The sequence below is a fragment of the Podarcis bocagei genome, assembly GCF_964188305.1.
Source record: "Podarcis bocagei genome assembly, chromosome: 1".
Classification (NCBI taxonomy): Eukaryota; Metazoa; Chordata; class Lepidosauria; order Squamata; family Lacertidae; genus Podarcis; species Podarcis bocagei.
In genome coordinates this window covers 10,612,720-10,639,933 of record NC_138125.1, presented here as the reverse complement: position 1 = coordinate 10,639,933, position 27,214 = coordinate 10,612,720, and the positions used below count along the sequence as shown (strand labels likewise).

The window sequence follows — 27,214 nt, the reverse complement described above, 5'->3', positions numbered from 1 at the left end:
AATGCTTTTCAACATTTCAACGGACGCACCCCCCCCCCGCCCCGCAGCTCTTCTGAAGCAGAAAATAAAGTTGCATCTCCCTCCCCACTCATCCTCCTCTCCGGCTAACCTCTCCTCCGTGCCAAACCAATGACTGGAATCATCCCCTAGCCTTTCGCCTCCCCACCCGCGCTCCTTTCTTCCCTTTGCAACCCCCCCCCACTCCCCGAAGCAAACGCTAAATTATTCAGCCTCCTCCTCCTCCCCTGGCAGAAGGGCAGCTGGGGTACCCGCCTCGGAGCATCTCGAGCGAAGAACTTTCAGCCCTGGCGACTGACTGTAGGAAGGAAGCAGAGACAGAGAGAGAGAGTCAGAGAATGGGATTCCGGATCAGGCTAGCAACTCAGCCCCGCCTCCTGGCGAGCCTCTGATTTCGGGGAAAGCATCCCATAGCCACTCCGGCCATTGGCCTCTTTCTTCTCCCCCGGCTCTCTCCTCCCCCCCCCTCTCTAGCGTGGGTTTGATGCTCCATCCTGGGACCTGCCCAAGTTGCGCTGCCTTCCCCGCCAGCCTCCAGCAGGTGTGCAGCCGCCTCAGCGCAGCCCCTCGCGCCGCCCGCCCTCCTCCTCTGCTCGCCTTGCTGGGCGCGTGTGGGTGCAGCCGCAGGTTCTCGAGCACCGGGGCTGGGAGAGGAGAGAGGGTGGGGTGGCGGCTCCCTGTTGGCGACCCTTGGAGCAGCGGCGGCGGAGACCTCGGGTGGCGCTCGGTGGATTTCCTGCCCTCCGCAGTCTAGGCGCTCCCGGAGAGAGAGCTGTCCAGGGTGCTGAACGCTCCAACTTGGCGACGCGCTTTGGGATTAAAGCCGCTTCCCTGGAGCTCTTGGGATACGAGCGCTTGGTTGGCAAGGCAGGAACCGTCTCTCTTCTTCCTCTTCTTTTTAAGGAAAAAGAGTACAGAAGAGTTTGGTGGCTTTTTTATATATAAGAGCCTCTCCGCATCTGTTGGAGTCCCCGTTTCCGCGACGCGCCCCTGTTGCGCCCAGGAACGCAAGAAGTGGCCAGATCCGCTGGCAGGGCTGGGTTGACTCTTCGTTGTCCAGCCGCAGGCAGCCCGGTGGGCTTCGGAAGGGCGTGTGGTCATGCTGTCTGCCCGTTGGGGTAGCAGCAGCAGCAGCAGCAACAGCCAGGCACACGCGCAGGCGCAATCCCCTCGGAGGCTGCAGTTCCCGAGCTGTGAGCGCGGCGTTGCCACAGTCTGGGCTTCACCAGCCGCTGGAGCGCTACTACCATGAACTGCCTCGTCCACCTTCCCACAGCTACTCTACGGCACTGGGTGCAAGAGACCTGCCGAGACCCTCCCAGCCGCCCCCGCTGCGACCCCTTGGCTCCAGAGCCCGGCTCTGCAGGCGCAGGATGCCGGGGGGAAAAAGAGGGCTGGTGGCACCACAGAACACGTTTTTGGAGAACATCGTCAGGCGCTCAAGTGGTAAGCGAGGCCCCTCTTCTTCTTCCTTCTCCTCCTCCTCTTCTTGACTAGGCAATGGAGCGGGAGAGCGGGAAGAAAGGGTTAAACTGCTCCCGAAGTTCGTAAAAGCGCCCCCACACTCCCGGACTTAACTAAAACATCTTAAAAGCTGAGGAGTGGTAGTTTCCACAGAGCTAGTTTCTAACCAGAACTTTGATAGGCATATTTAAAGGTGCAATAATTAATTTATTCATTCATTAATAAATTAATTTGTTCGACTCCTCAGCTGCATCGTTCCTGTCATTCCTGTCCTTTCAGCACCTTAACGTACCTGGTGATTTTTAGAGTTCAAGGTGCTGCTCTCAGGGAGCTTGTAATCTAAATTTGACTGCGAGGAAAGATGGACTAGATGGTAGGGCATGATTGGTGGCACCAGGGAAAGAGTTAAAGCAGAGGTGACAGCGGGAGAGACGGAACAGATACAGCTGTTCCTTGCTGTATGCTCTGAGACTCTTGAAAAAGTATGGGTATAGTGTCGGTGTGTGTGTGTGTGTGTGTGTGTGTGTGTGTGTGTGTGTGTGTGTCTCCCGTCATTGTAATTTCCTCTCTTTGACTGAAGAGATTGAAGTGGGTGGCTGCATTGTGGCGCGAAGGAAGATTTAATTGCCTTGGGTAAAACAACAACAACAACAATCATCTCTCCATCGATAGAAGCCAGAGGCCCAGAGAAGCCTCAAGGCGATTCTGTGGTTTGGAACAGAAACCGTCAAACAGGTTAAAGGATCGGGGATATTAAACCCTCATTTCCGCCAGCAGTTTACTTTCACTTCTCTCCTGGCCATTCCTGAAAATTCCAGCCCCTCTAGGAATGTAGTTTGGAGTTGAAGGTTTGCCTATGTGGTGAGACGGATTATTTGATAAAGTGTCTAGGAGTGTCCACGAGTAAGCATAACAAAAAAAAAAATTAAAAAGCACACACTTTGCTGGCCAGAGGGAAATACGCTCAGTGTAAAATCTACAGAAAGAACTCACCCTCAGCAGCACTTTATGTTGGCAAACCATTTACACTAAGTTTGCATGGTGCATTACTGTGTGTGTGTGTCTCTGTGCATAAATGCAGAATAAGGCATGATAAGCAAGGTGTACTCTGAATTTTTCTTAATAATGCTGCCTTTAGATGATTTCTGCTAGTAAACATTTGACATGACTTTAGGAACTTCATGTATGTGGTCAGTTTGAATGCTATCATACCATAGTGATTTTTTTAAAAATTTCTAAATACAAACTTCTTAATTTTATCTCAGCACTTTTGGAATTAGTACCCATATCACCTGTGCAATAATTTATGGAACAACCCTCTTTAACCTTAACTTATTGATTAAGTTATCATGTTTGCATATCTTACCTTTCACCCAAAGAGCTTCGGGCAGCAAAGATGGGGTTGTCCCACTTACTATGACTTTGACGGACAGGGTCGGTTTAGCGGACTGTGTCTCCTAGCTCAAAGCCAGCAAGAGAATTCCATTGCTGAGGCTGTTGTTCTATATCCACTTACCTTGGAGTAAGCGCTATTGAACTCTACAGGACTTACTTCTGAATTGTCATGTATGGAATTGCCCTTCAGTGAGGATCTGAAAACCAGCTTACTTGACTGCATACCTACTAATACACACCAGCGGCTCATACTCTTTCTACATCTCTTTTCATCAATATAGGCCTTTTAAAAATACTGTCATTTAAATGTATCATTGTGTTCTATAGGCTGTGGTGTGTGTGTGTGTGTGTGTGTGTGTGTGTGTGTGTGTGTGTAATCATAAAATTGTAGAGATGGAAGGGACCCTGAGGGTCATCTAGTCCAACCCCCTGCAAGGCAGGAATCTCAACTAAAGCATCCCTGACAGATATCCACCTGACATCTCCTAATGTTTTTATGTCTTTGGACCAAGGTGTATGTTCAAAGTGCTTTGCCAAAGAGGTTATAAGGAGTTCTGCTCACTCTGTAATTCCGCTGCTTGGGATTCCTCCGTACCTGTTTCAAAAGTGGCTAAAAATATTCCACGCTGTCCCACTAATGTAAATATGTAAAAGAATACAGATAATCCTTCAAACTGAACTAAGCCAAAGAGATGACTAGGAGAAACAGAGCCCTAAGATTTCATATATATATATTCTCCTTCCAGCCTTCCTGAACTATGAATTCAAATTTAAATGCAATTCTAAAATTTATTCGTTTACAGAATTTCTAGGCTGCCTTTCTGTTGTTCAGCATTCAAGGCCATTTGGAAACGATCCAGTACAAAGCAACAGCACATTCTATAATGAGACATTGTTTTATAAAACTTGTTTTTGTTTTTTATAAAAATAATAATTGTTAGCCAAATCCAGGAAGGTTAGATTGAGTGTTGGATTACCCAGCAGGCAGATTAAGCACATGTTTAGGGAACTAGCAAATCAGGGGCACACATGCAAAAAAAGGAAGAAAGGAAGGAAGGAAGGAAAAAAGAAGAAGAAATGCAGAAATGTAGAAATAATTTTACATTTGAGGTTTCAAAAAAAGCATTGAAGTAGTTCATCATGGGGAAAATCTGAACTTCCACTCCTCACTCTTCCCCCATTTTTCTGATCTCTTTTTTATTACTTATTCCCACCTAAATGAGGGGGTGTCCTACTAACATAGGTAATGCATGAAAATCAGACCCTGTTATGTGTTGCACATGACATACATGCATGCACATTTTGGCACACATGTAACTTTTGTGTCATTTTGAAAATGAAATGTTATTTCCTGTTTTGGTATTGTTTTTATTTTGAATTACATATGTTGGGCACTACAATCTTTTCGGTGCTTATGATCTCTAGAGGTCTTCGTCTGGCCTTGGATTGATCTATCCATGGCTAGTGGTCATGATAAGTGAGACCTACAACAAAATGTTGCAGTGTGGAGCGCTTCTGTTGAAAGTTATGGCCACTTTACCCCACCCCAATTCCCCCTCCCCTGGACAATAAGTATTATGTGGCCTTTGAGAATGTTAGGTCTTTGAGTTGAGTTGTTTGGGTCTCTTTCCCTTAGGGTTTTGAACCCCACTGATTCCCGATCTTGCAAGGCCTGATCCTGCCCAGTCCTGCAAGACTCTTATGCTTCCCCCTTAAAAATAATGAAGTTGCATAATGAAACAGAGGATTGCATTCAGTGTTAGTCCTGCTCAGAGCAGACCCATTGAAATTGATGGGCTAATGATTAACTTAACACCCCATTAATTTCAGTGGGTCCACTCTCAGTAGGATTCAGTCAGAGACAACCCACAGAAAAGAATTCATAGCAAACTAAAAATGTGCACTCCTTGTCAATCACGTTAAATGTTGTGTATGGTAGCAAATTGGTACGATCGCTTTTTATTCTTGTTTTATGTCCACCAGAAGCAAATCTGAAACATTCATGCCAGCAGCACAATTCAGTTGTAGATTGCATTAAGCAGAGATTGTAAGAAGCTGTGTACTTCAGAGGAGATGCTCTCCACTCCCCGCCCCACGAATAAAAAAGTTACCAAGCTGCAAATATGGAAATGCTTTCAAGCTCTTAATTCCATTTATATTTTCAATTACTTTGAGGCTCTTCGTGTACACAGCCAGCTTATGATGACTGTCGTTACTTTTAATAATCTTCTTGATATACCAACGAGTGTAAGAAGAGGAACATGGCTGGATCGAGAACAGCTCCCAGTTTCTCTATACGTTCAAAATTTGGTCTTTCTAAGCACAACAGGACTCCGGGGCTTATCCCGAGATAAGAGCTTTGGAAGTCACCTTATAATGAGTCAGACCTATTGGTCCACGTAGTTCAGCATTGTCTACACTGACTGGCAGCAGATCTGATCTCCAGACTGGGGTCTCTCCCACTCCCAACCAGAGGAGAACATGAATTGACCCTGGCACATCAACTTGCGATGCAGTTTTTCCACTACTGAGCTATGATACTTCCCTGACCAGTATATTAAAATAAAGCATGCATAATTTGCAGACTGGGTGGTTAATGGCCTTAACAGGTTGGGAGCAGTTCCCTTGAAGGACCACCTTGCCCTGTATGTGCCTATCAAACTGGTTTGATCTGTGGAACTTGGACTTTGACAAGTGCCTTATCATATTCAACCCACATTTTAAAGGAGCCATGCTCAGTCGGTAGAGCATGAGACTCTTAATTTCACAGTCATGGGTTTGAGCCCCATGATGGGCAAAAATATTCCTGCATTGCGTGTGTGTGGACTAGATAACTGTTGTGGTCCTTGCCAATTTTAGGTAAAGGTAAAGGGACCCCTGACCATTATGTCCAGTCATGACCAACTATGGGGTTGCGGCGCTCATCTCGCTTTATTGGCCGAGGGAGCCGGTGTGCAGCTTCCGGGTCATGTGGCCAGCATGACTAAGCCGCTTCTGACAAACCAGAGCAGTGCATGGAAACACCATTTATCTTCCCGCTGGAGCGGTACCTATTTATCTACTTGCACTTTGATGTGCTTTCAAACTGCTAGGTTGGCAGGAGCAGGGACCGAGCAACGGGAGCTCACCCCTTCGCGGGGATTCGAACCGCCGACCTTCTGATCGGAAAGTCCTAGGCTCTGTGGTTTAACCCACAGCGCCACCCACGTCCCTTTCCAATTCTAGTGATTCTTTAATTATATATATATATTTAAAAAACCACGTAACTGCTCTTATGCTTTGGAACTCCCTGCCTATTGATCTTAGCACCTTTGCTATATTGACTTGGACTCCTGATGATTTTTTTTTTCCATTTCAGCAAACCTACCCAGAGATATAATTTAGTTGCGTATATCTGTTTGAAAACTTTTGGCTGGTTTTATTGATATTTTTACTGTATCTGCATTTTATTGATAATTTTATCAAGCACACAGCTTGGAGAGGCCTTTTAAATATATAGGAAGCCATTGAACATCTCCCTCCCCTACCCCAGATGGGAATAAATTAGAACGAATACACCCAAAAGCAATTCTGCAATAATCACAGTTGCAGCTGCTTCAGTCATATCGATCTCCATAACAGATAGATATCTTTGCATTGTGTTGGTTCTTGCAAATCTGTCATGGATGCTTTAGCTGAGATTCCTGCATTGCAGGGGGTTGACTTGGGGTCCCTTCCCACTCGACAATTCTATGTGATACAGTGGTGCCTCGCTAGACGAAATTAATTCATTCCACGAGTTTTGTCGTCTTGCGATTTTTTTCGTCTTGCGAAGCACAGTGTCGGAAAAGTTTTGGAAAAGCTTCAAAAATCACCAAAGTCTTCAAAAACCTCAAAAAAGGCTACCACACCGCGTGCTATGAGTTGCTCCTCGAAGTCAAGTCGCAACTGTATTAACGGTGTTAAGAAAAAGGAAACAAACTTGCAAGACGTTTCCGTCTTGCGAAGCAAGCCCATAGGGAAAATCATCTTGCGAAGCAGCTCAAAAAACAAAAAACCCTTTCGTCTTACGAGTTTTCCGTCTTGCGAGGCATTCATCTTGCGAGGTACCACTGTACTATGAAACGATACCTGGTCATATTTGGAACTGATTGCACACAGAGAGACAGAAAACAACAAAAATGTTATGTGAATTGGCCATATATATAGTAAAGGTAAAGGGACCTCCGACCATTAGGTCCAGTCGCGGACGACTCTGGGGTTGCGGTGCTCATCTCGCTTTACTGGCCGAGGGAGCCGGCATACAGCTTCCGGGTCATGTGGCCAGCATGACTAATCCACTTCTGGCAAACCAAAGCAGCGCACGGAAACGGCGTTTACCTTCCCGCCAGAGTGGTACCTACTTGCACTTTGACGTGCTTTCGAACTGCTAGGTTGGCAGGAGCAGGGACCGAGCAATGGGAGCTCACCCCGTTGCGGGGATCCGAACCGCCAACCTTCTGATCGGCAAGCCCTAGGCTCTGTGGTTTAACCCACAGCTCCATCCGCGTCCCGTATATATATAAGTATATGCGCACAAATTCCTATTCAATCGGATGGAAGTTTGGACGAATGAAGTCACGCATCTGGTTAGCTGTTGAAACTGTGGATGCATGCGGATTCTAAGGGGGTTGGTGTGCACTAAAATGTTGAACAACCTGACCACCGTGTAGAAGGAGACTGCACTCTCTCTTAGCATTCTACCGCTGACCTTTGCTAGGTTCAGTCTCTTCCTGCCAGTGTCTTCAGCAGAGAGGAAGGGGTTCTCTACATTGGCCAAGGCCAGCAAGGCTGGATGGAGGGGCACCATTAACCTCCCCTCTTCCCAAGAGTTGCAGAGTTGGGCTGCTCTGCCTGACAGGGATATCCCTGTAGCTATTGGTTCACCCGCTCTGATGTCAGTGGAAGGTTCACAAACTTTCTTTTTTTAAAAAATATATTTTTATTGATTTTTACATATAATTTCCAAAAATCATATATTTTCTTATCTTATACAGTGTTTTGGACTTCCATCAACCACATCTAAAGATTTTTCAATCTTTATCACTTAATCTACATTTCATTATTGCTTTTCATAATCCTTAACTAACAATTCTCTTCATAGTTTTCTCTGCAATATTTCGCACAGTCCTCCTTACAAAACTTCTTGCAGTCCTACTAGCGTGATCTGTTTATTACAATTGCTTTTCAAATAATTCAGATATTTACTCCAGTCCTCTGAGAATCTCTGGTCCCGCGGGTTTCGAATCCTTCCTGTCATCTTATCCAATTCTGCATAGTCCATTAATTTTGTCTGCCATTCTCCTTTCGTCGGTAGCTCTTCTTGTGTTCACAAACTTTCTAACTGCGGAGGGAGACAGCCAATTGTTCTGTTTTGACTGCCACTGCTGTGAAAATAGGCAGAAAGTTGCTTTGGCTGAGAATATCTTTCCGGGCAGAAGCTGGGAGCGGAAAGGGATGCAGGCAGTGGGGTGAAAGAAAATGTGTGGAAATCAAATAGATTTGAGCCCTTATGGTATGGGAGCCCCATAAGCGGACAGTTAAAAGGGTGTTGCCTTTGTGGTAGGGAGCCCCATAAGAATAGTCAGTGGGGGAGGACAGTGGGTCCAGTTGTAATAAAATCTGAGTTTACCTTGTCATGCTGTAGTCAGTCTGTGCTTGACCTACTTTCCCCTTACTTATTCCAAGTCTCTCCTCATTGCTGCATTACGGAACAGGGCAAAGAGAAAGGACAGATCAGTTGGAAGATGTGAACGACTGTAATTCTGACGTTGTTTTCGGGATGATAGTCAGATGGGGCCACTTTTCAGGATGCACCAGAGAATTGGGGTGTTTTGTTTCCCCCCCTGTTTTTATTATAGGTGCTGGAAACGGTGCAAAGAAGAAGGAAAAAACCTCTGTAAACCTGTAGTTTGCAAAGCCTCCCAGGATAATTGCACTCACTCTTTCATTCTGCCCATTTCCTCATCCCCCTTTTTCTTCATGGCCGCAGTCTCCCCCTCGTCTCAAACGGGGAATTTGCACCAATGCACCTGTGTGTTCCTTCTGCTTCCGCAGGCCTTGGTTTCTTCAGTTAATTTGTTCTCTTTCTCAGAACCTTGACACAACTACTTCATTATGATCTTTAGCATATGAGGTACTAGGCTGAATTCATTAGATGACAGCGAGGGCATGTGGGTGCGATACTAGGCATTCAGGGTTACCTTTGGGTGGACTGCGGTGGTGGAATAAAAAGTCTTGTGCCCGTTTGAGAGGAAGAAATGCCAATGAATAGGAGGAACACACAAAAAATATGAAAGAGAACCGGCCTGAAAATACCCTCATTTCCTACAAAGCCCCATAGTTCTTCTCAGTGATGCTGAGCATTTTCCCCCATGTTTGAGTATACATAATTAATTTATGTAAATTATGCAAATCGCACTGCCCTTACATCATTCCACTTTTAACACTTGATTAGGAGCCGCCCAGAGTGGCTGGGGAAACTCAGCCAGATGGGCGGGGTATAAATAAATTATTATTATTATTATTATTATTATTATTATTATTATTATTATTATTATTATTATTATTATTATTCCATCCCATTCATTTCAGTTCAAATGCCAATGGGGAGAATGTTTTTCCATTACATATCGGCTGTGGGCCGAAAAGAACAGCAACAGTAAATTCCAATTGTATTTGCCGGATTGATTTCCATCCCAGACATGGGAGGAATAAGGGGGCACCGGTAATTGCAATTCCCGTTTCCATTTTTGATTAGCCACATTGGATATGTTCTTCCTTTGCAGTTGGAGGGCAGCAATGATGCTGAAAGCCAATTGCTTGGAACCACAGGAGAGGAGAAGACTTTTGTGTAGGTTCCCCATTGAGGTATCTAGTTGGCCACTTGAGATGATATTCTAGGAGATGGGCCACTGACTCTTCTTATGTCCTTATGGGAAGGACAACATCCCATATCCCCTTTTAAATGTGTTTGTGGGAGGCAGGCCACTGGTTTTTGCTTTTATTATATATCTTGTGGTTTTTATCTTGCCTTTTGATGTTGTGAACCAATCCACGGATGAAGGGCGGAATACAGATTGAATAAATAAATACGTCTGCAAACCTCAGTCATTTCTGCTCCCCTTTCCACCTTCACCCTGCTCAGTGCTCTGTGCATAGCACTTTGTCCAAAATGAGCAGAAACAGGACAAATTGTGTTAAGAAGCACATATTTGTATTCTGTTTTAAGGTTATTGGTAAATTCTTAGTGTAGAATTTAGGTTACCTTGGTAGGTAATTTTGGAATAATAATAATAAATACAGCTCAGAGTCCTTTTTATTTACATTAGGTTTGTTCCACATTGTGCTGAACACAGGTAGAGGCCATCTCTCTCTATATACAGTGGTACCTCGGGGTACAGACGCTTCAGGTTACATACGCTTCAGGTTACAGACTCCGCTAACCCAGAAATAGTACCTCGGGTTAAGAACTTTGCTTCAGGATGAGAACAGAAATCGCGCGGCAGCAGCGGGAGGCCCCATTAGCTAAAGTGGTACCTCAGGTTAAGAACAGTTTCAGGTTAAGAATGGACCTCCAGAACGAATTAAGTTCTTAACCCGAGGTACCACTGTATACACGTGTGTGTATGCGTGTGTGTGTACTAATTTGCCGTTTAGTACAGCTCAGCTATTTGTGCACGCAGACTGCACACTCGTCGAGCCTAATATATGAACACCCCGATTCTGTCTGGGCAACCAATGTTTTCAATCTTAGGACACTTTTAAACCAGAATAAATCCCATCAGTGCCACGCAGTGGTGTAATCTCTATTGCAATGCATGCTTTGGTGGCAGTGATGAAGTCTCTGAGTAGTGATGGGTTGATGCATCCATGCGTCCCAGAAGGGCAAGGCGAAGGGCAACAGGAGAAGTTCATGGGAGGGGTTCACTGGCTAAATATCAGCTCCCACCATTGAGCAGCACTGAACAAGGGAGAGAGTGCCAGCAGCCTTTCTGGAGCGGAATCGGGAGGAAATAGCCGTCAGCAACATGCAAGGATGCAGCTGCAGAGTGGATAGCAGTGACTGGAACAGGTCAGATTATGACACTGCTGGTCCCTTCCAGACTCTGCTGCCCATCCAATAGGCACCCACATCAGAGGCATAGCAAAGTCAGGTGGTACCCGGTGCAGAATTTTTTTGTCAGCCCGCCAATTGAAATTATTAAAAGAAGGAAAAATAAGATACTTACAGTTGCAAGTGTTATTTTCTGGTTTATTTGCTTAACATTGTGAGCATAAGCACTTAAAACTCCCCCCTACCTTTGTTCTCACTCCCCACCTCTCCTCCTGTGTGTTCCAGGGTTTGAGTCCTGAGTTGAGGGAGCTTTTGCTAGTCTCCTTCTCTCCCTTCTCTGCTTGTTTGCTTGCCTGCCTCCTTCCCGTCCTCTCCCTGCCTGTCTGCCTGCCTCCTCCAGCAAGCAACCAAACAATTTAACCCCTGTGTTGCAAACAATAGTCAGTAATATCCAAGGCAACACGATGACCACATACAATGATACGATAGCAATATACACTCTTTATATAATATGAAATATATGAAATCACATAAACAGAAAACTTATGAATCTCTGAAAGTCACAAAATATGCACTCTCAATGATTATATAAAGGTCAAGATCAAGGTACCCCTGACTGTTAGGTCCAGTTGCAGACGACTCTGGGGTTGCAGCGCTCATCTCGCTCTATAGGCCAAGGGAGCCAGCGTTTGTCCACAGACAGTTTCTGGGTCATGTGGCCAGCATGACTAAGCCGCTTCTGGAGAACCAGAGCAGCGCACGGAAACACCGTTTACCTTCCTGCCAGAGCGGTACCTATTTATCTACTTGCACTTTGACATGCTTGCTTTCGAGCCAGTGTGGTGTAGTGGTTAAGAGCGGTAGTCTCGTAATCTGGGGAACCGGGTTCGCGTCTCCGCTCCTCCACATGCAGCTGCTGGGTGACCTTGGGCCAGTCACACTTCTTTGAAGTCTCTCAGCCCCACTCACCTCACAGAGTGTTTGTTGTGGGGGAGGAAGGGAAAGGAGAATGTTAGCCACTTTGAGACTCCTTAAAAGGGAGTGAAAGGCGGGGTATCAAATCCAAACTCTTCTTCTTCTTCTGCTAGGTTGGCAGGAGCAGGGACAGAGCAACAGGAGCTCACCCCATCACGGGGATTCGAACCACTGACCTTCTGATCGGCGAGTCCTAGGCTCTGTGGTTTAACCCACAGCGCCACCCACGTCCCTATAATGATTATATAAAGAGTGTATATTGATATTGTATCGTTGTATTTGGTCATCGTGTCGCCTTGGATATTACTGCTTCCTCCAGCAGCTCAGGAGTGTGGGGCAATGGCGGGCCTCCTGCCCGCAACTCCCAAGCCTCCCCAGAGCTGTCAAAACAAAGGGGGAAGGGGGGAAGGCCACCAGCAAAAGTGGCACAGCTCCCTCCCTTCTCCCAATGGCTCGTGGTAGGCTTGGGAGTTGCGGGGCAGGAAGTGCCCCGAATGTCACCCCCTCAGCGATGACATCCGGGGCGGTCCACCTCACTGCACCCCCTTCCTACACCTCTGCCCACATTTCACTGAACCAGAAGCCCTGGTGATACTGCTATCACCTTGCCTGACACCTTTTGATAAGAGCACTGCATCCCTGGTTCTTGGGCAGCAGAAGCTGGTAGCTCACCAACCACTCGCCCGGAGAATGGTCTCTTCCAAGGCTGCAATCCTCACCTTGCTTGCCTGAGAGTATGCCCTGTTGAATTCAATAGGACTTACTTCTGAGTAGATGTAGAAGAAGAAGAAGAAGAAGAGTTTGGATTTGATATCCCGCCTTTCACTCCCCTTCAGGAGTCTCAAAGCGGCTAACATTCTCCTTTCCCTTCCTCCCCCACAACAAACACTCTGTGAGGTGAGTGGGGCTGAGAGACTTCACAGAAGTGTGACTGGCCCAAGGTCACCCAGCAGCTGCATGTGGAGGAGCGGAGACGCGAACCCGGTTACCCAGATTACGTGACTACCACTCTTAACCACTACACCACACTGGCTCTCACTGTAAGATGCCATTGGCTGAGGTCTTCTGAGCATTTTGAAGGTGTCACGGACTGAGCTCTCAGGGTCTCTAAACTTGGTTGGCTGAGCTTCACTGGAAGTCTAGCTGCCATTGGCTGAGCTTCTCTCAGGGTCTTTAGCTGCCATTGGCTGTCTTATTCTGGGGTTAAGGCAGGAATCAGTAAGCTGCCATTGGCTGACTCCCCAAGCATCACCCTCTGGAAACAGCCATCTAAGTAGGGCTGGAACCACCGCAAAGCGGTACCACCCATCCCTAACTCCAGAAGGATATCACGGTTGATGGTATCGAAAGCCACAGAGAGGTCAATGTGAATTAACAGGGACACATTTCTCTCTCCCGACAGAGGTCACCATACAGGGTGACCAAAGCCATTTCTGTGCCAAAACCAAGTCTAAACTCCAATTGAAATGGATCTAGAAAATCAGTTTCCTCCAAGACTGCCCTGATCTTGGGCTCAGGATTTCAGCCTTAATTTCTACGATACTCTACGACTCACTCTTTTAAAATCTTTCTGGGCCTTTTATCTAGTCCTCTTTCAAGATCATGATCCTCTTTTGTGTTTTGGATCTCACATCGTATCTTGACCACTGTTTACAACTGCAGATTTTATTTGGTTCAGAGATGATTGTTTCGATCATAACAATGCAAAGAATTACAAAAACCAGGTAGACAAAGCAAGAAGATAAATGAGAAAGAAGTTTCAAAACATGTATACAGTAAGACAGATGAATGAATAATTATGCAATTAAACAGCCTTAAGACAATTTGCAGCATGACTAGGCATAGAACGCTGTTATGATTCCTCTGCTGCCTTTGCAAGTGAAACAACTTTTTGCATTATGTACCTGTCTTCATTTGCCATCAAAACTCTCTCTCTTTTTTGCCGATTAGACCAAAAATTAAAGCAAAGGGGGAGCTGAAGGGGAACCCCACTAATATCTAGCTTCCTTATAAATGGGGCAACCCTATTGGTAATACAGTGGTACCTCGGGTTAAGAACTTAATTCGTTCTGGAGGTCTGTTCTTAACCTGAAACTGTTCTTAACCTGAGGTACCACTTTAGCTAATGGGGCCTCCTGCTGCCGCTGTGCCGCTGCCACTGCGCCGCTGCTGCACAATTTCTGTTCTCATCCTGAAGCAAAGTTCTTAACCCGAGGTACTATTTCTGGGTTAGCGGAGTCTGTAACCTGAAGCGTCTGTAAACCGAGGTACCACTGTAGAAACAATTCCCTCCAACCCTGCTTTTTATCACTACCATACTGTAGTTCCTCAGATCAGTAATGACCATCAAGAACAACAGATGACATTTGCTGGAGCCTGAGATAAGCAGGCACTCTCTTCCCAGAAAGAACAGACCTGGAGCTAGGATGCAGCACCCTTGGACAGCTGCCAGCACCCAGACACCCTAGATGGGCCCACAACTAATGCTTGCTTGAAACCCCTCTTTGAAAAAATAGCTGAGGCTAGGACCTTCGTGTGAGCTTCCCGTAGGTGCTTGATTGGCCACTGTGAGAACATGAGGCTGGACTAGATGGGCCTTTGACTCTACCAGCAAGGTTCTTCTTATATTTCCCACAATGCCGCTGACCTACATGCCTAAGGTCCAAGCTACCTGAAAGACCCTTTACCCTCATACAAACATGCCTGGGTTCTCAGATTTTCAGGGGAGGCCCTTCTCTTGGTCCTGCCACAGGCTTGGTGGGGACGCGGAAGAGGACCTTGTCGGTGGCTGTTCCCAGACTTTGGAACTCCCTCCCTGGAGAAGCTGGACTGGCTCCCTCCTTTCTGTCTTTCTGCCAGTACTTTTGGGGACTGACTGCTTTTAATGAAAATAATAATAATAATAATAATAATAATAATAATAATAATAATAATAATAATTTATTATTTATACCCCGCCCATCTGGCTGGGCCTCCCCAGCCACTCTGGGCGGCTTCCATAAAAACCAAAAATACAATAAAATATCACACGTTAAAAACTTCCCTGAACAGGGCTGCCTTAAGATGTCTCCTGAATGTCAGGTAGTTGTTTATCGCTTTGACATCTGCTGGAAGGGCGTTCCACACGGTGGGCGCCACTACCGAGAAGGCCCTCTGCCTGGTTCCCTGTAGCTTTGCTTCTCGCAATGAGGGAACCGCCAGAAGGCCCTCGGCGCTGGACCTCAGCGTCCGGGCAGACTGATGGGGGTGGAGACGCTCCTTCAGGTATACTGGACCGAGGCCGTTTAGGGCTTTAAAGGTCAGCACCAACACTTTGAATTGTGCTCGGAAACGTACTGGGAGCCAATGCAGGTCTTTCAAGACCGGTGTTATATGGTCTCGGCGGCCGCTCCCAGTCACCAGTCTAGCTGCCGCATTCTGGATTAGTTGTAGTTTCCGAGTCACCTTCAAAGGTAGCCCCACGTAGAGTGCATTGCAGTAGTCCAAGCGGGAGATAACCAGAGCATGCACCACTCTGGCGAGACAGTCCGCAGGCAGATAGGGTCTCAGCCTACGTACCAGATGGAGCTGGTAAACAGCTGCCCTGGACACAGATTTGACCTATGCCTCCATGGACAGCTGTTAGTCCAAAATGACTCCCAGGCTGCGCACCTGGTCCTTCAGGGGCACAGTTACCCCATTCAGGACCAGGGAATCCTCCACACCTGCCCGCCTCCTGTCCCCCAAAAACAGTACTTCTGTCTTGTCAGGATTCAACCTCAATCTGTTAGCCGCCATCCATCCTCCAACCGCCTCCAGACACTCACACAGGACCTTCACCGCCTTCACTGGTTCTGATTTAAAAGAGAGGTAGAGCTGGGTATCATCCGCATACTGATGAACACCCAGTCCAAACCTCCTGATGATCTCTCCCAGCGGCCACATGTAGATGTTGAAAAGCATGGGGGAGAGGACAGAACCCTGAGGCACCCCACAAGTGAGAGCCCAGGGGTCTGAACACTCATCCCCCACCACCACTTGTACTGAGTTGAGTCTGAATGGTCCTAAAACTTGGACGTGCTTTCGACCTGCTAGGTTGGCAGGAGCTGGGACTGAGCAACGGGAGCTCACCCCGTCACAGGGATTCGAACCGCCGACCTTCTGATCGGCAAGTCCTAGGCTCTGTGGTTTAGACCACAGCGCCACACGCATACACAGGGGTTAAATCACCTAAAGTGTGGAGCACCCTCTAAACACCCTTTAAGTGCCCTCTCTGCCACTCTCTCTGCAATCCATACTTGCAGGCTTGCAGATCCACCTGACCCACTTAGAATCGTGTTTTACAATTGTAAAAACAGGCTGCCTCCTGAGTCCAGGGATGTCGTGACAAAATTCCTGCTTACGAAACGATAGTCTGCAATGCCAGTGCCAGGCACCAGGGGTCATCCCGTCTGACATTGCCTCCAGCGGCCAGCAGGATTTAGAAAACACTTGTGAAGTAGCATCACTGGGCAATATTGCCAGTGAATCGTAGAGTGGAGGCAATTGCACACTTGAAGAACAACCCATCGGCCTTCTCTCTACTTCATGGCTAGCCTGAGTTCAATGTTGGGCATGCGGTTATTCCATAAAACACACTGAAACCAACCCCCCCCAAAAAAGCAGTGTTTCCACTTGAACGGGCAGGTTTAATAGATGGCACAGATGTGGTTGTGCTGTTTCTGTTTTATTTTCAAACTGAGAGCTTCCAAGAGGTTCTCAGGAAAAGTTATTTTGACAGGCAGGAATTTCAGTCCGTTTCCCGTTCTCAGTTGCTGGCAGTGAACGGCTGACAATATTTTGACAGCCTGGAGGCTGCACAGAAGAAGCAGGCCTTGATTTCTTCTCTGGAGGGTGTGTGGGGAAGGAACTGCGTCGGAGCCAAAGTCCACAATCTGGACCCAGCTAAGCGCTGCTTCTCTGGACATGGTTGAGGCAAATAGAGGTTCCTGAATGTACAAGAGACTTTCGCAAGCTAGCAAAGAAAAGTTTTCCTTGCTATCTGAACTGTTTTTAGTATTGCCTTTCAATGTTATGGGACCTTAGGGTGGGTGATATTTTTAATCATCATCATCACCACCGTCATAGTAATACTTGTCTGCTCACAATAGAGATTGGCTTGACTACGGCTTTCCGCTTAGTCACTGATGAAAGACAGGCTTTGTGAGGAAATCGAGAGAGCCTTAGTCATGTTCAAAAGGAAGAAGGAGCTGTAAACCTGACCTTTTCATTCCGTTGTTCCCTCTGATTTCCTCTCTTGTGACTATACATAGAAAACTAGCTGTCAAAGGAGATGTGCTCTGGTCTGGCTTTCCCCCTGATGAACTACTTTTCTCTGTGCAGGATATATACACTCAGTCTGAAGCAATATAGCCCAGAAAAAGGATGACAACACCTGCCATTTGGGAGAAGCAGGATGAAGTTTCTCTTTAAAGAGGAACTTACTTTCTTTGAAAGTATCTGAGCTTATAGTGTGTGGCAGTTGAAATCTGCTGGCTGTGTGGGCCTCTTCTGCCCCCCAGCCCCAAACGGAGCTGCCCTCACAATTGACAGATGTGCCATGGGGAGCTGCCATGCTTTGGTGGCAAGGCAGATTCAATGCCAGGCATCTCCAGGCAGGGGCGTACGAAGTAGGGGGCAGAGGGGGCGGTCCCCTCCAGGTGCCACTCTGGGGTGTGTGTGACAAGATGGCCCCTGCCTCCCCCCAGCTGTAGAGTGGCCGAGGGTGCGTGCAGTCTATATGGGCACTGCCCGCGCGGCGTCCATACGGGCGACTGCACAGGCTGCTGTGCATGCGCACTCCATATGGGCTGCCTCTCACACGGTGACTGTACGGGCTGTCACGCATGTGCACTCCGTATGGGATGCCGCACATGCGCAGCCCATATGGAGTGTGCATGTGCAGCATGCTGTACGGAGTGTGCATGTGCGGCATCCTGTATGGACTGCGCATGTGTGGTATCCTGTATGGACTACACATGTGTGGCATCCCATACGGAGTGCGCATATGCAGCATCCCTTATGGACTGCGCATGTGCGGTGTCCCGTACGGAGTGTGCATGTGCGGCATCCCTTATGGACTGCGCATGTGCGGCATCCCGTACGGAGTGTGCATGTGCGACATCCTGTATGGACTGTGCACGTGCGGCATCCCGTATGGACTGCACATGTGCGGCCTGCTGTACGGAGTGTGCATGTGCAGCATCCCGTATGGTCGCTGCACATGCGCAGTCCTTACAGGGTGCCGATCGCAAGTGGCAGCCTGTACGGAGTGCGCATGTGCTGCATTCCGTACGGAGTGCGCATGCGCGGGATGCCACAAATGCGCACTCCATACAGGCTGCCCCCCCCGGGTACCGGAGAGGGTTTCTCCCCCACTGTCTCCAGGTTTGGCTGGGAAAGACTCCTGTGCTTTGGGCTACAACTCCCATCAGTGCCGGGCAGCATAACCAATGAAGAGGGATGATGGGAGTTGTAGTCCTAAACACCTGGCAGGTGTGAAGCCTTGTGAAGCTGCCTCAGAAGAAGTCTGTGTGATGCCTCGCAGAAAGGAGAGACACTCCCCCCACAAAATCGTCAATTGTTCCAGCATCTAGTGAGAATCCTTGGATGGTTGTGTTGGAGCCAAAATACGCACACATGGTGGAAACAGCCATGGCACTAGAGGGAAGACGGATCACTTATGGAATATAAAATCAGTGTGCCTAGAGAAGCTCACTGCCTAATTTTGCATGGACTCATTTTTCATCCTGATGTATCTTTCGAAAAGCTAAAGCAGCCCCGATGTATTAGCCAAAAGAACGGCCACTTTCCAGCCACAAACCCCCCTATTTGGATTTCCCCTCGCTCTTGAACATACACCGTTATCTTAATTTTGTTTTGTTTTATTCATCCCTTCCACTTTCAAGCTGCTCCCCCAGGTGTGTATGTCCTGAGGCAGCCTACAAAACAATCAAACGAGCGTTCAAAATAATTCTAGTTAAAACAGAGCGTTGGGGGAGCGTGGGCTTGTTGGTTCTCCCTGGCTTTTGAGACCATTGGCCACGACGTTCTTCTGGAGCAACTTGAGGAGAAATATAAAAATATTCCTCCTTTCCCAGATGTTTAATAATAATAATAATAATAATAATAATAATAATAATAATAATAATATATTATTTATACCCCACCCACCTGGCTGGGCTTCCCCAGCCACTCTGGGCAGCTTCCAAAAAAAATATTAAAATACTGTAATACATCAAACATTAAAAGCTTCCCTAAACAGGGCTGCCTTCAGATGTCTTACAAAAGTCTGGTAGTAGTTATTCTCTTTGACATCTGGTGGGAGGGCGTTCCACAGGGTGGGCGCCACTACCGAGAAGGCCCTCTGCCTGGTTCCCTGTAACTTGGCTTCTCGCAGTGAGGGAACCACCAGAAGGCTCTCAGCGCTGGACCTCAGTGTCCGGGCAGAACGATGGAGGTGGAGACGCTCCTTTAGGTATACTGGACCGAGGCCGTTTAGGGCTTTAAAGGTCAGCACCAACACTTTGAAATGTGCTCGGAAACGTACTGGGAGCCAATGTAGGTCTTTCAGTGTAGGTGTTATATGGTCTCGGTGCCTGAAAGACCCTGGAAACCCTGAGATCACTGTTTCTAGAATGCTTTAATTTTTTTTTAAAAAATGTTTTCTTATTGATGAGCCTGCCCCGGGCTCCTTCAGGAGGAAGGGTGAGATGTAAATTGAATTGAAATGATTGATCAATTTGTCCTTACCTTGTTATGTTTTGACGATCCTACATGTTGAGTACTAACGACAGTAGCTTGGATGGTTTGGGGGAGTACAGGACTTATTCCTCTCCCCCCCTTTCTTTCTTTCATTTTAGAATCAAGTTTCTTACTGGGCAATGCACAAATCGTGGACTGGCCTGTAGTTTATAGTAATGACGGATTTTGTAAACTCTCTGGTTACCACCGAGCCGACGTCATGCAGAAAAGTAGTACCTGCAGGTAAGCCGCCTTGGATTGATTTTCTTGGGTCGGGTCAGGTGGGGGGGGAGGGCGAATCCTGCTGTGCTTTTGAGTTTCCTGTTTGTTGTGTCATAAAAGGCCAATGCCCGAAAGCTGCCACCTCCGCCTCTTCGCCACCCCATTAGGTGTGCATTCATTTTGCAACAAATGGAAAAGGAACCCCTGTGAGCCTCATTCAATTTTCATTCATTCTGAAACAAATTCGCCAAGGGGGAAAATGGGTGGCGATGGCTAGGCTGTTTTTCAGTAAAAATGGAGGAGAAGGCTGTTCAGACCACATTTTTTTAAACCACACCAGCCTAATTTATATCTCCCAGCCCACAACAGAGAGAGGAATATAACTACTCTTCAGATTTCTTTGTTGCACTTCTCTGAATTTTGCAATGCAGTCATCTTTTTTAAAAAAAGTACCAAAATGAATTAAAAATACATATCTTAGGATAAAAAAGTTTAGAAATTTGTACATTAAGATAAATTACCATCATCATCATCATCAGTTTAATTAACTATCATAATCATTACCATTATTTCTATACCACTTCACTTCTTCTTCTTTTTTAAAAAAGAAAAGCTTGGTTGTTTACAACCTAACAGAACATTAGAAAATAGGAAAAGAAAACATTAAAAATTAAAATCAAAGACAAAAAATGCAACTGAGATCTACATTGAAATAATCAATTAACAGAAAACTACCAAAATATTATCTTGAACATAAAAACAAATTGCAAATAGAAGTCAAGCACAGATGTAAATATGTCTTTAAATTACTGTATTTTTCTGTGTATAAGACGCCCCCATGTATAAGATGCCCCCTATTTTGGGGGACTCCAAATTAAGAAAACACCCCCTCAGCACGACCCGTGTATAAGACGAGCCCCAATTTTAAACCTAATTTTTTGGTTTAAAAACCTAGTCTTATACACGGAAAAATACGGTATATTATGTGGCTAACTATTTAACTATTTAAATACAAATATTTATATAACAAGCACACATATTAATGTAGAAGTGGGGTGGAATAGACTTATGAATTAAGTCACCTGAAACTGACTCTTAATGGAAATAAACTGACCCTCTCCACTTTTCAGTGTTCTCATTTGTCTCTATCAGTTCCACATTCATCCCATTTCGAGCTGGGTGGGGTTATCCTTCCCTGGTGGAGAGTGGATTTTGCCAGATGCTACTTTCTCTCCCAGGAATGTGGGTGGCGCTGTGGGTTAAACCACAGAGCCTAGGACTTGCCGACCAGAAGGTTGGTGGTTCGAATCCCCGCAATGGAGTGAGCTCCCGTTGCTCGGTCCCTGCTCCTTCCAACCCAGCAGTTTGAAAGCACGTCAAAGTGCAAGTAGATAAATAGGTACTGCTCTGGCAGGAAGGTAAATGGCGTTTCCGTGCGCTGCTCTGGTTCGCCAGAAGTGGCTTAGTCATGCTGGCCACATGACCCGGAAGCTGTACACCGGCTCCCTCGGCCAATAAAGCGAAAAGAGCACCGTAACCCCAGAGTCATCCACGACTGGACCTAATGGTCAGGGGTCCCTTTACATTTACTTTACTTTCTCTCCCAGAATGCTCCAGATGTGATGTTCTTCCACTGCATTCTGGGTTTTTTTTTTACTGCTTTATTGGTTTTAAAAACAATACAATACAATACAATACAATACAATACACAACCATCAACAAAAGGCAATCCAAGATCAACACTCATTACTACAAAAAGAAAATATTGAACTTACATGTCATGAATTCCAACATGACTTCCAGTCCCCAAATTGTGACTCCTAATTTACATTACGACTGCACACTTAACTTTATCTCTCCTAGGTTATTTAGTTGTGTTAATTTTGCAAAGTTCTCTTATTTTCATGCAGAAATCAGTCCAGGCCTGCCAAAGACTTTAGATTATCACAATGTTCTTTTAAATACTCTCTGTAAATATTCCACTCTCTATTAAATATTTGATCTGTGTGGTCTTGAAATCTTGCTGTCAATCCGGGGCATTCCGAGGGCGGAAAAATGTAGTTGTGCACAGTCCATCATCTCTCCCATCGCCCCGATCTGGAGTTGCAGGCTGGGAAAGGAGGGTCTTGTCATCTGGGCAGTCCCAGGACCACTTTAGATACTGCTCAGGGTTGTGTTATTAATGCAACAAAAGTGTCAAAGTCAGCAGTTGCGAGTTACCAGTCTCCGTAAGGTCAGGGGGAAAACAATGCTGTCCGGGGTTGTAAAGACTGTGGAGAGAATAATTGGGTGCACTATTCCCACCTTGGATCAAATCTATGCTTCCAGGTGTCATAAGAAAGCTGCAGAGATAGTGCAGGATAGTACGGACCCTGGAAACGATCTCTTTCAGCTTCTGCCTTCTGGAAGAAGGTACAGGGTTATAAAGACTAGGACTAGCTGCCTGAGAAACAGTTTCTATCCAAATGTGATTTTGGTTTTAAACGCAGTGTAAGGTAGTCTCTGTGGGAGTATATTGTATTTAATTATGGGGTATCAGAGTTTTTAGGGAGTTAACCAGGCTGGGATAGCAGGCTTGTTGGTTTTTGAAGGTCTGATGTAGATTTTTTTCAATTTCGTTGTTCTGTATGGGACAATGACAATAACGATTATCGTATCGTAGTCTCTGGAGACAGATGGAAGTCAACAACCTTGAGCCAGCTCAGAGTCCACCTGCCCCACCTTGGATCTGATTCCGAATTAGTTGGCGGGTGGAGCAAATGTTTAATTATTATTATTTTAATTTCCTAGGGTGGTGGGGGAGGGAGATGTTGTCTCTCCACTCCTGACCGAGAGAGTGTGTGCCACTTCTGCTTTGCAAACTGCTCCCTTTGCAGAGAAGGTGTTTGCAGAGAGTACTCTGCAGGATCTGCAATCGCTGAACAGCACCCTGCAGAATTTATCCCCGTTGCTGTCAGTTCAGTCTGTGGGGGGGGGAGAGGCTGATGGGAGTTGTAGTTCATCAACATCTGCAGGGCCAAAGGTTCCCCAAACCTGTCCTTAAAAAAACCCATGGAAGCAGTCAAATTATCGCACGAGAATGAAAGTCAAGAGCGAGTCAGAAATCATTCTCAAGCTCTTTCCCCTAAAATGTGGCATTTGGAGGAAGGTTTCAGCTTTCCTGGTGCTCAGCAAGACGCTCTCTGTTTTCCCAAGTTGAAACCTGTGTGCATACTGTATTTCAGAAAATAAATCTTTTATGTATTGTCAGCTTTCTCTCTTTTTTGTGTGTGAAAGCATCACACTCTGGAAAGTGTACCCAGAGCATCACTTAAATTGAACGCTATAAGGCAGCAATATAAATCCTTTCCCCCCGGCAACAGACCCCGCCACAATTATTTGCTTTAGAGGGCTTCATAACAATTTTGCAGCTGTAAACGTTGAGCAAAACAAGGTGTAAATCATAGTTAAGCATACATAGGTTGCAATTACGCTGCAGTCTGGACCATAAATATGCCTGTAAGGGTGTTGTTATGCTTGTTTGTTTGTGAAGCCCATGAAAATGTGTATTCTCTCTCTCTCTCTCTCTCTCTCTCTCTCTCTCTCTCTCTCTCTCTGCCTTTCCTTTCTCCAGTTTTATGTATGGTGAACTCACAGACAAGAAAACCATTGACAAAGTCAGACAGACGTTTGACAACTATGAATCAAACTGCTTTGAAATCCTCTTGTACAAGAAAAACAGTACGTATAAATGTGAAATCATTTATTTGTGGGTTTTTTTAATGTATCCCACCTTTTTCTCCAAGCAGTTCAAAGTGACATGAATGGTTCTCCCCCTCCTCATTTAATGGCCACAATAACCCTGTGAGGTAGGTTAGGCTGAGAGGCAACGACTGGCCCAAGATCCATGGCTGGGTGGGGAGTTCAACCGCAGTCTCCCAGGTCGTAGTCAAAGGACAAATGGACATAAATATGACATCAGGAATCACAAGACAGAGAAACCAGTAAGAGAACACTTCAATCTCCCAGGACATTCTATACAAGATCTCAAAGTAGCTGTCTTATTACAAAAGAATTTCAGAAATCGACTGGAAAGAGAAGTTGCTGAATTGCAACTTATTACCAAACTTAAAACCATGGAGAGACCTGGTCTGAATAGAGACATTGGATTCTTATCTCATTATACATGATAAAGCTATTTTTAGCCATCTCACCCCTTGCTTTTTCCTGTAAGACCTATTGCAGTCGTTAACAGTCGTCAACAGGTTTACCACACCTATCAGCCAATCACCCATTCCCCTCACCCTTCTGAGTAATACCCCTCCCCACCCTCTCACGATATATAAGGATCTGGTGACTTCTGTTTCAGTGTACCGGAAGAAGTGTGCATGCACACGAAAGCTCATACCAGGAACAAACTTAATTGGTCTCTAAGGTGCTACTGGAAGGAATTTTTTTATTTTGTTTCGGCTATGGCAGAGCAACACAGTTACCTACTTGTAACTAGGTCCTAGTCTGACACTCTAACCATTGCACCACACTGCCTTGCCACATGGTTACATTAACAGCTTGTTGCCTTTGAAATCACACACCAACTTTTAGGTGTTTGGGGCTCCAGTGCTTTAAAAATGTCTGCAGAGCACTCAGTTGGCAAAGGGGGACTTATATGGAGTATGAGGACTATGGGATGCTAGAAATTAGCGGTGTCACTGAAACCTGGCACGGAATGTGACTTTGTTTCACTCATACTGCTTGCAGGAATTGCAAACATGGCACTGAACCTCTGAAATATCTTTTCTCTTGTTCAGAATGGAAAAGGGGATTCTGCACCTGGGCAAAGGCATCTTTTTTGACTTAAATCTGTTTTTAGTCCAAAACCTGGGCCATTGATTTGCACTCACACAGAGGTAAAGGAATGCTCAAACGCTTGCAATTGCTGACCCATTTCCAAATTGAGCCAGAGGGAATTTCCTTTACTGACTCTTTTTGTGTTCTTATGAAAGAGGGAGAAAAACTCTTAGACTGCATTCACATGGCGCTTCGCTCCATTTTTATGTCTTTCCCCTAACTGTTAAGTTCCGCATTATAGTTGAGCATCTATAGAATGTGCAAACAGCTTCTCAAACTATAGTGGAACATAGTGAAAGTTTAATTCTCATTTCTGTGCTATTTGCTTGCAGGAAAAAAATATCCATGTATTTATTACTATTTACTTATTACATTTATATGCCACTTTTTTTCTTCCAAGGATCTCAAAGTGGTGTATATGGTGATTTGCCCAAGCTCATTCATGGCTGAGTGGGGATTCGAACCCTGCTCTCCTAGAGTCCAACCCTCTAACTATGACACGACACTGGCTCCCAATAGTTTTAAAGCCATTGACACCATTCCTGGCTGGTATTAACAACAGAATTAACCAGTTATTTGCAAAGAGTCTGGATATGAGCACTAAGCCTGTGCAATGAGGGCTGCCCAGATCATAAGAAGTTAGTTCCAGTTGTGACCGACTCTGGGGTTGCAGCACTCATCTCGCTTTACTGGCCAAGGGAGCTGGCGTACAGCTTCTGGGTCATGTGGTCAGCCTCTGGCGAACCAGAGCAGCACACGGAAACGCCACTTACCTTCCTGCCGGAGCGGTACCTATTTATCTACTTGCACTTTGCTGTGCTTTCAAACTGCTAGGTTGGCAGGAGCAGGGACCGAGCAACGGGAGCTCACCCCATCAAATAAGGGATTTGGCCAACCAGCAGCCAAACGAAGCCTCAAGCAGGGAGGGAGGGAGAGGAGCTGCTTCTTTTGAAACCCAGGAAATTTAAGGGACATCATCAATCCGGGACAGCAGCAGGACACGGCACCGGGATAAGGGTGTTTCCTGCCAAATAAGGGATGGTTGACAGCTATGCTCTGGCCCCCGCGATGACCTCTTCTGCTTTGCGTTTCCACTTGCCTGCACCTTTGTCTGTGCTGCCCACCTGAGTGCTCCTGCACATGTTAGGCTAAATCCCCCCGGGGAACAGCTTGTCCGGATCAGCTGCGCTGGTCACTGTCTCAAGCCCTGTCATTCTTTTCTTTCCAGCTGGTTGCATAGCAAGATCCTGACCTTAAAAAACAAACAGAGATGCGCCGCAGGGTCTTCCTGCAGGCTGGATTTCTCGAAAGGAACGGAGTGGCTCTGCAGTTTCTGAATACGAAAGGCCAAGATCTGATAGGAAGAGGCAAATATGGCCTTCTAACCTCTCTGTCTGGCCCTGGGGACACCCTTCCCAGGCCACGCCCCCGCCTTCCAGGCCACACCCTCACTGGCTTTGCTCCACCCCTTCCTGTCAGTGACTCATAGAAGTCATTTGGTAGCTGACTGCACCTCTGCTTGTGTGACGCACCAGAAGATTATATGGAGCCCAAACAAGTCTCTCTTTTTTGTATATACCGTATTTTTCGCTCGATAACACGCACCTGACCATAACACACACATAGTTTTTAGAGGAGGGAAACAAGAAAAAAAAATCTGAATGAAACAGTGGATGTATCATTTTTGTGCTTCATGCTGTGGCCACAGACATGTGATTTGACGGTGAGTTTGGGGTAGCCCAATGCAAAAATCCTGAGAATCCATTTGGATCTGTGCTTTGTAACCACGTTTTTGCACCATTGTGGCCCCAGGCAACAGTGGGTGTGTGATTTTTTTGGTGCAGGCTGTAGCCATGGACATGCTATGTGATCTGATGGTGAATTTGGGGTGACCCAATGCAAAGATCCTGAGGATCCATATGGATCCGTGCTTTGTAACCACGTTTTAAGTGGGGAGGGAAGGAAAAACACAGAAGGGACAAGGAGCACGAGAGGGATGTGCGGAGAAGCAGCTGGCTAACAATGCAGGAGAGGGGTTTAACGGGAGGGAGGAAAGGAAGGCAAAAGTTTTCCCCCACCCACCCAAGCCAGCCCCCCTCTCTTTCTCTCTCTCTCCCACCTGCATTTTCCAGCTGCCTGCAATGCTGGACGCAGCAGCAGCAGCAGCGGCGCACGGAGAGGAGGAGGTGGTGGCTGTCGGCTGCGCTCCTAGCGAAAACAGTGGGCAGTAAGACCCTGAGGCAGAATGCAGGGAAGCAGCAACCTCCTCTTTTTAGCCTTCCCTCCTCTGCGATCTGATTTTTGCCTGATTTTTACCCCTGTACTTGGGCAGTCGGCTCCAGGGACCACACATTCGCTCAATAACATGCACAGACATTTCCCCTTACTTTTTAGGAGAAAAAATGTGAGTGTTATAGAGAGAAAAATACGGTAAATTGTTATAAAATTTTCTGTTTTACAATTTAAAATACTCATTTT

At 46.3% G+C, this 27,214-nt stretch overlaps 1 protein-coding gene across 1 annotated transcript in view; it reads left to right on the top strand.

Annotated features, from left to right (window-relative positions):
* Positions 1 to 244: 244 nt before the first annotated feature.
* Positions 245 to 27,214, top strand: part of KCNH5 (potassium voltage-gated channel subfamily H member 5) — a 186,220-nt gene continuing 159,250 nt past the window's right edge. Inside the window, exons 1-3 of the mRNA XM_081191559.1 lie at positions 245 to 1,464; positions 19,807 to 19,930; positions 23,523 to 23,629. Coding sequence (XP_081047685.1) covers positions 1,392 to 1,464; positions 19,807 to 19,930; positions 23,523 to 23,629 — 304 coding nt within the window. The 5' untranslated portion in view covers positions 245 to 1,391. The remainder of the gene's footprint in view (positions 1,465 to 19,806; positions 19,931 to 23,522; positions 23,630 to 27,214) is intronic.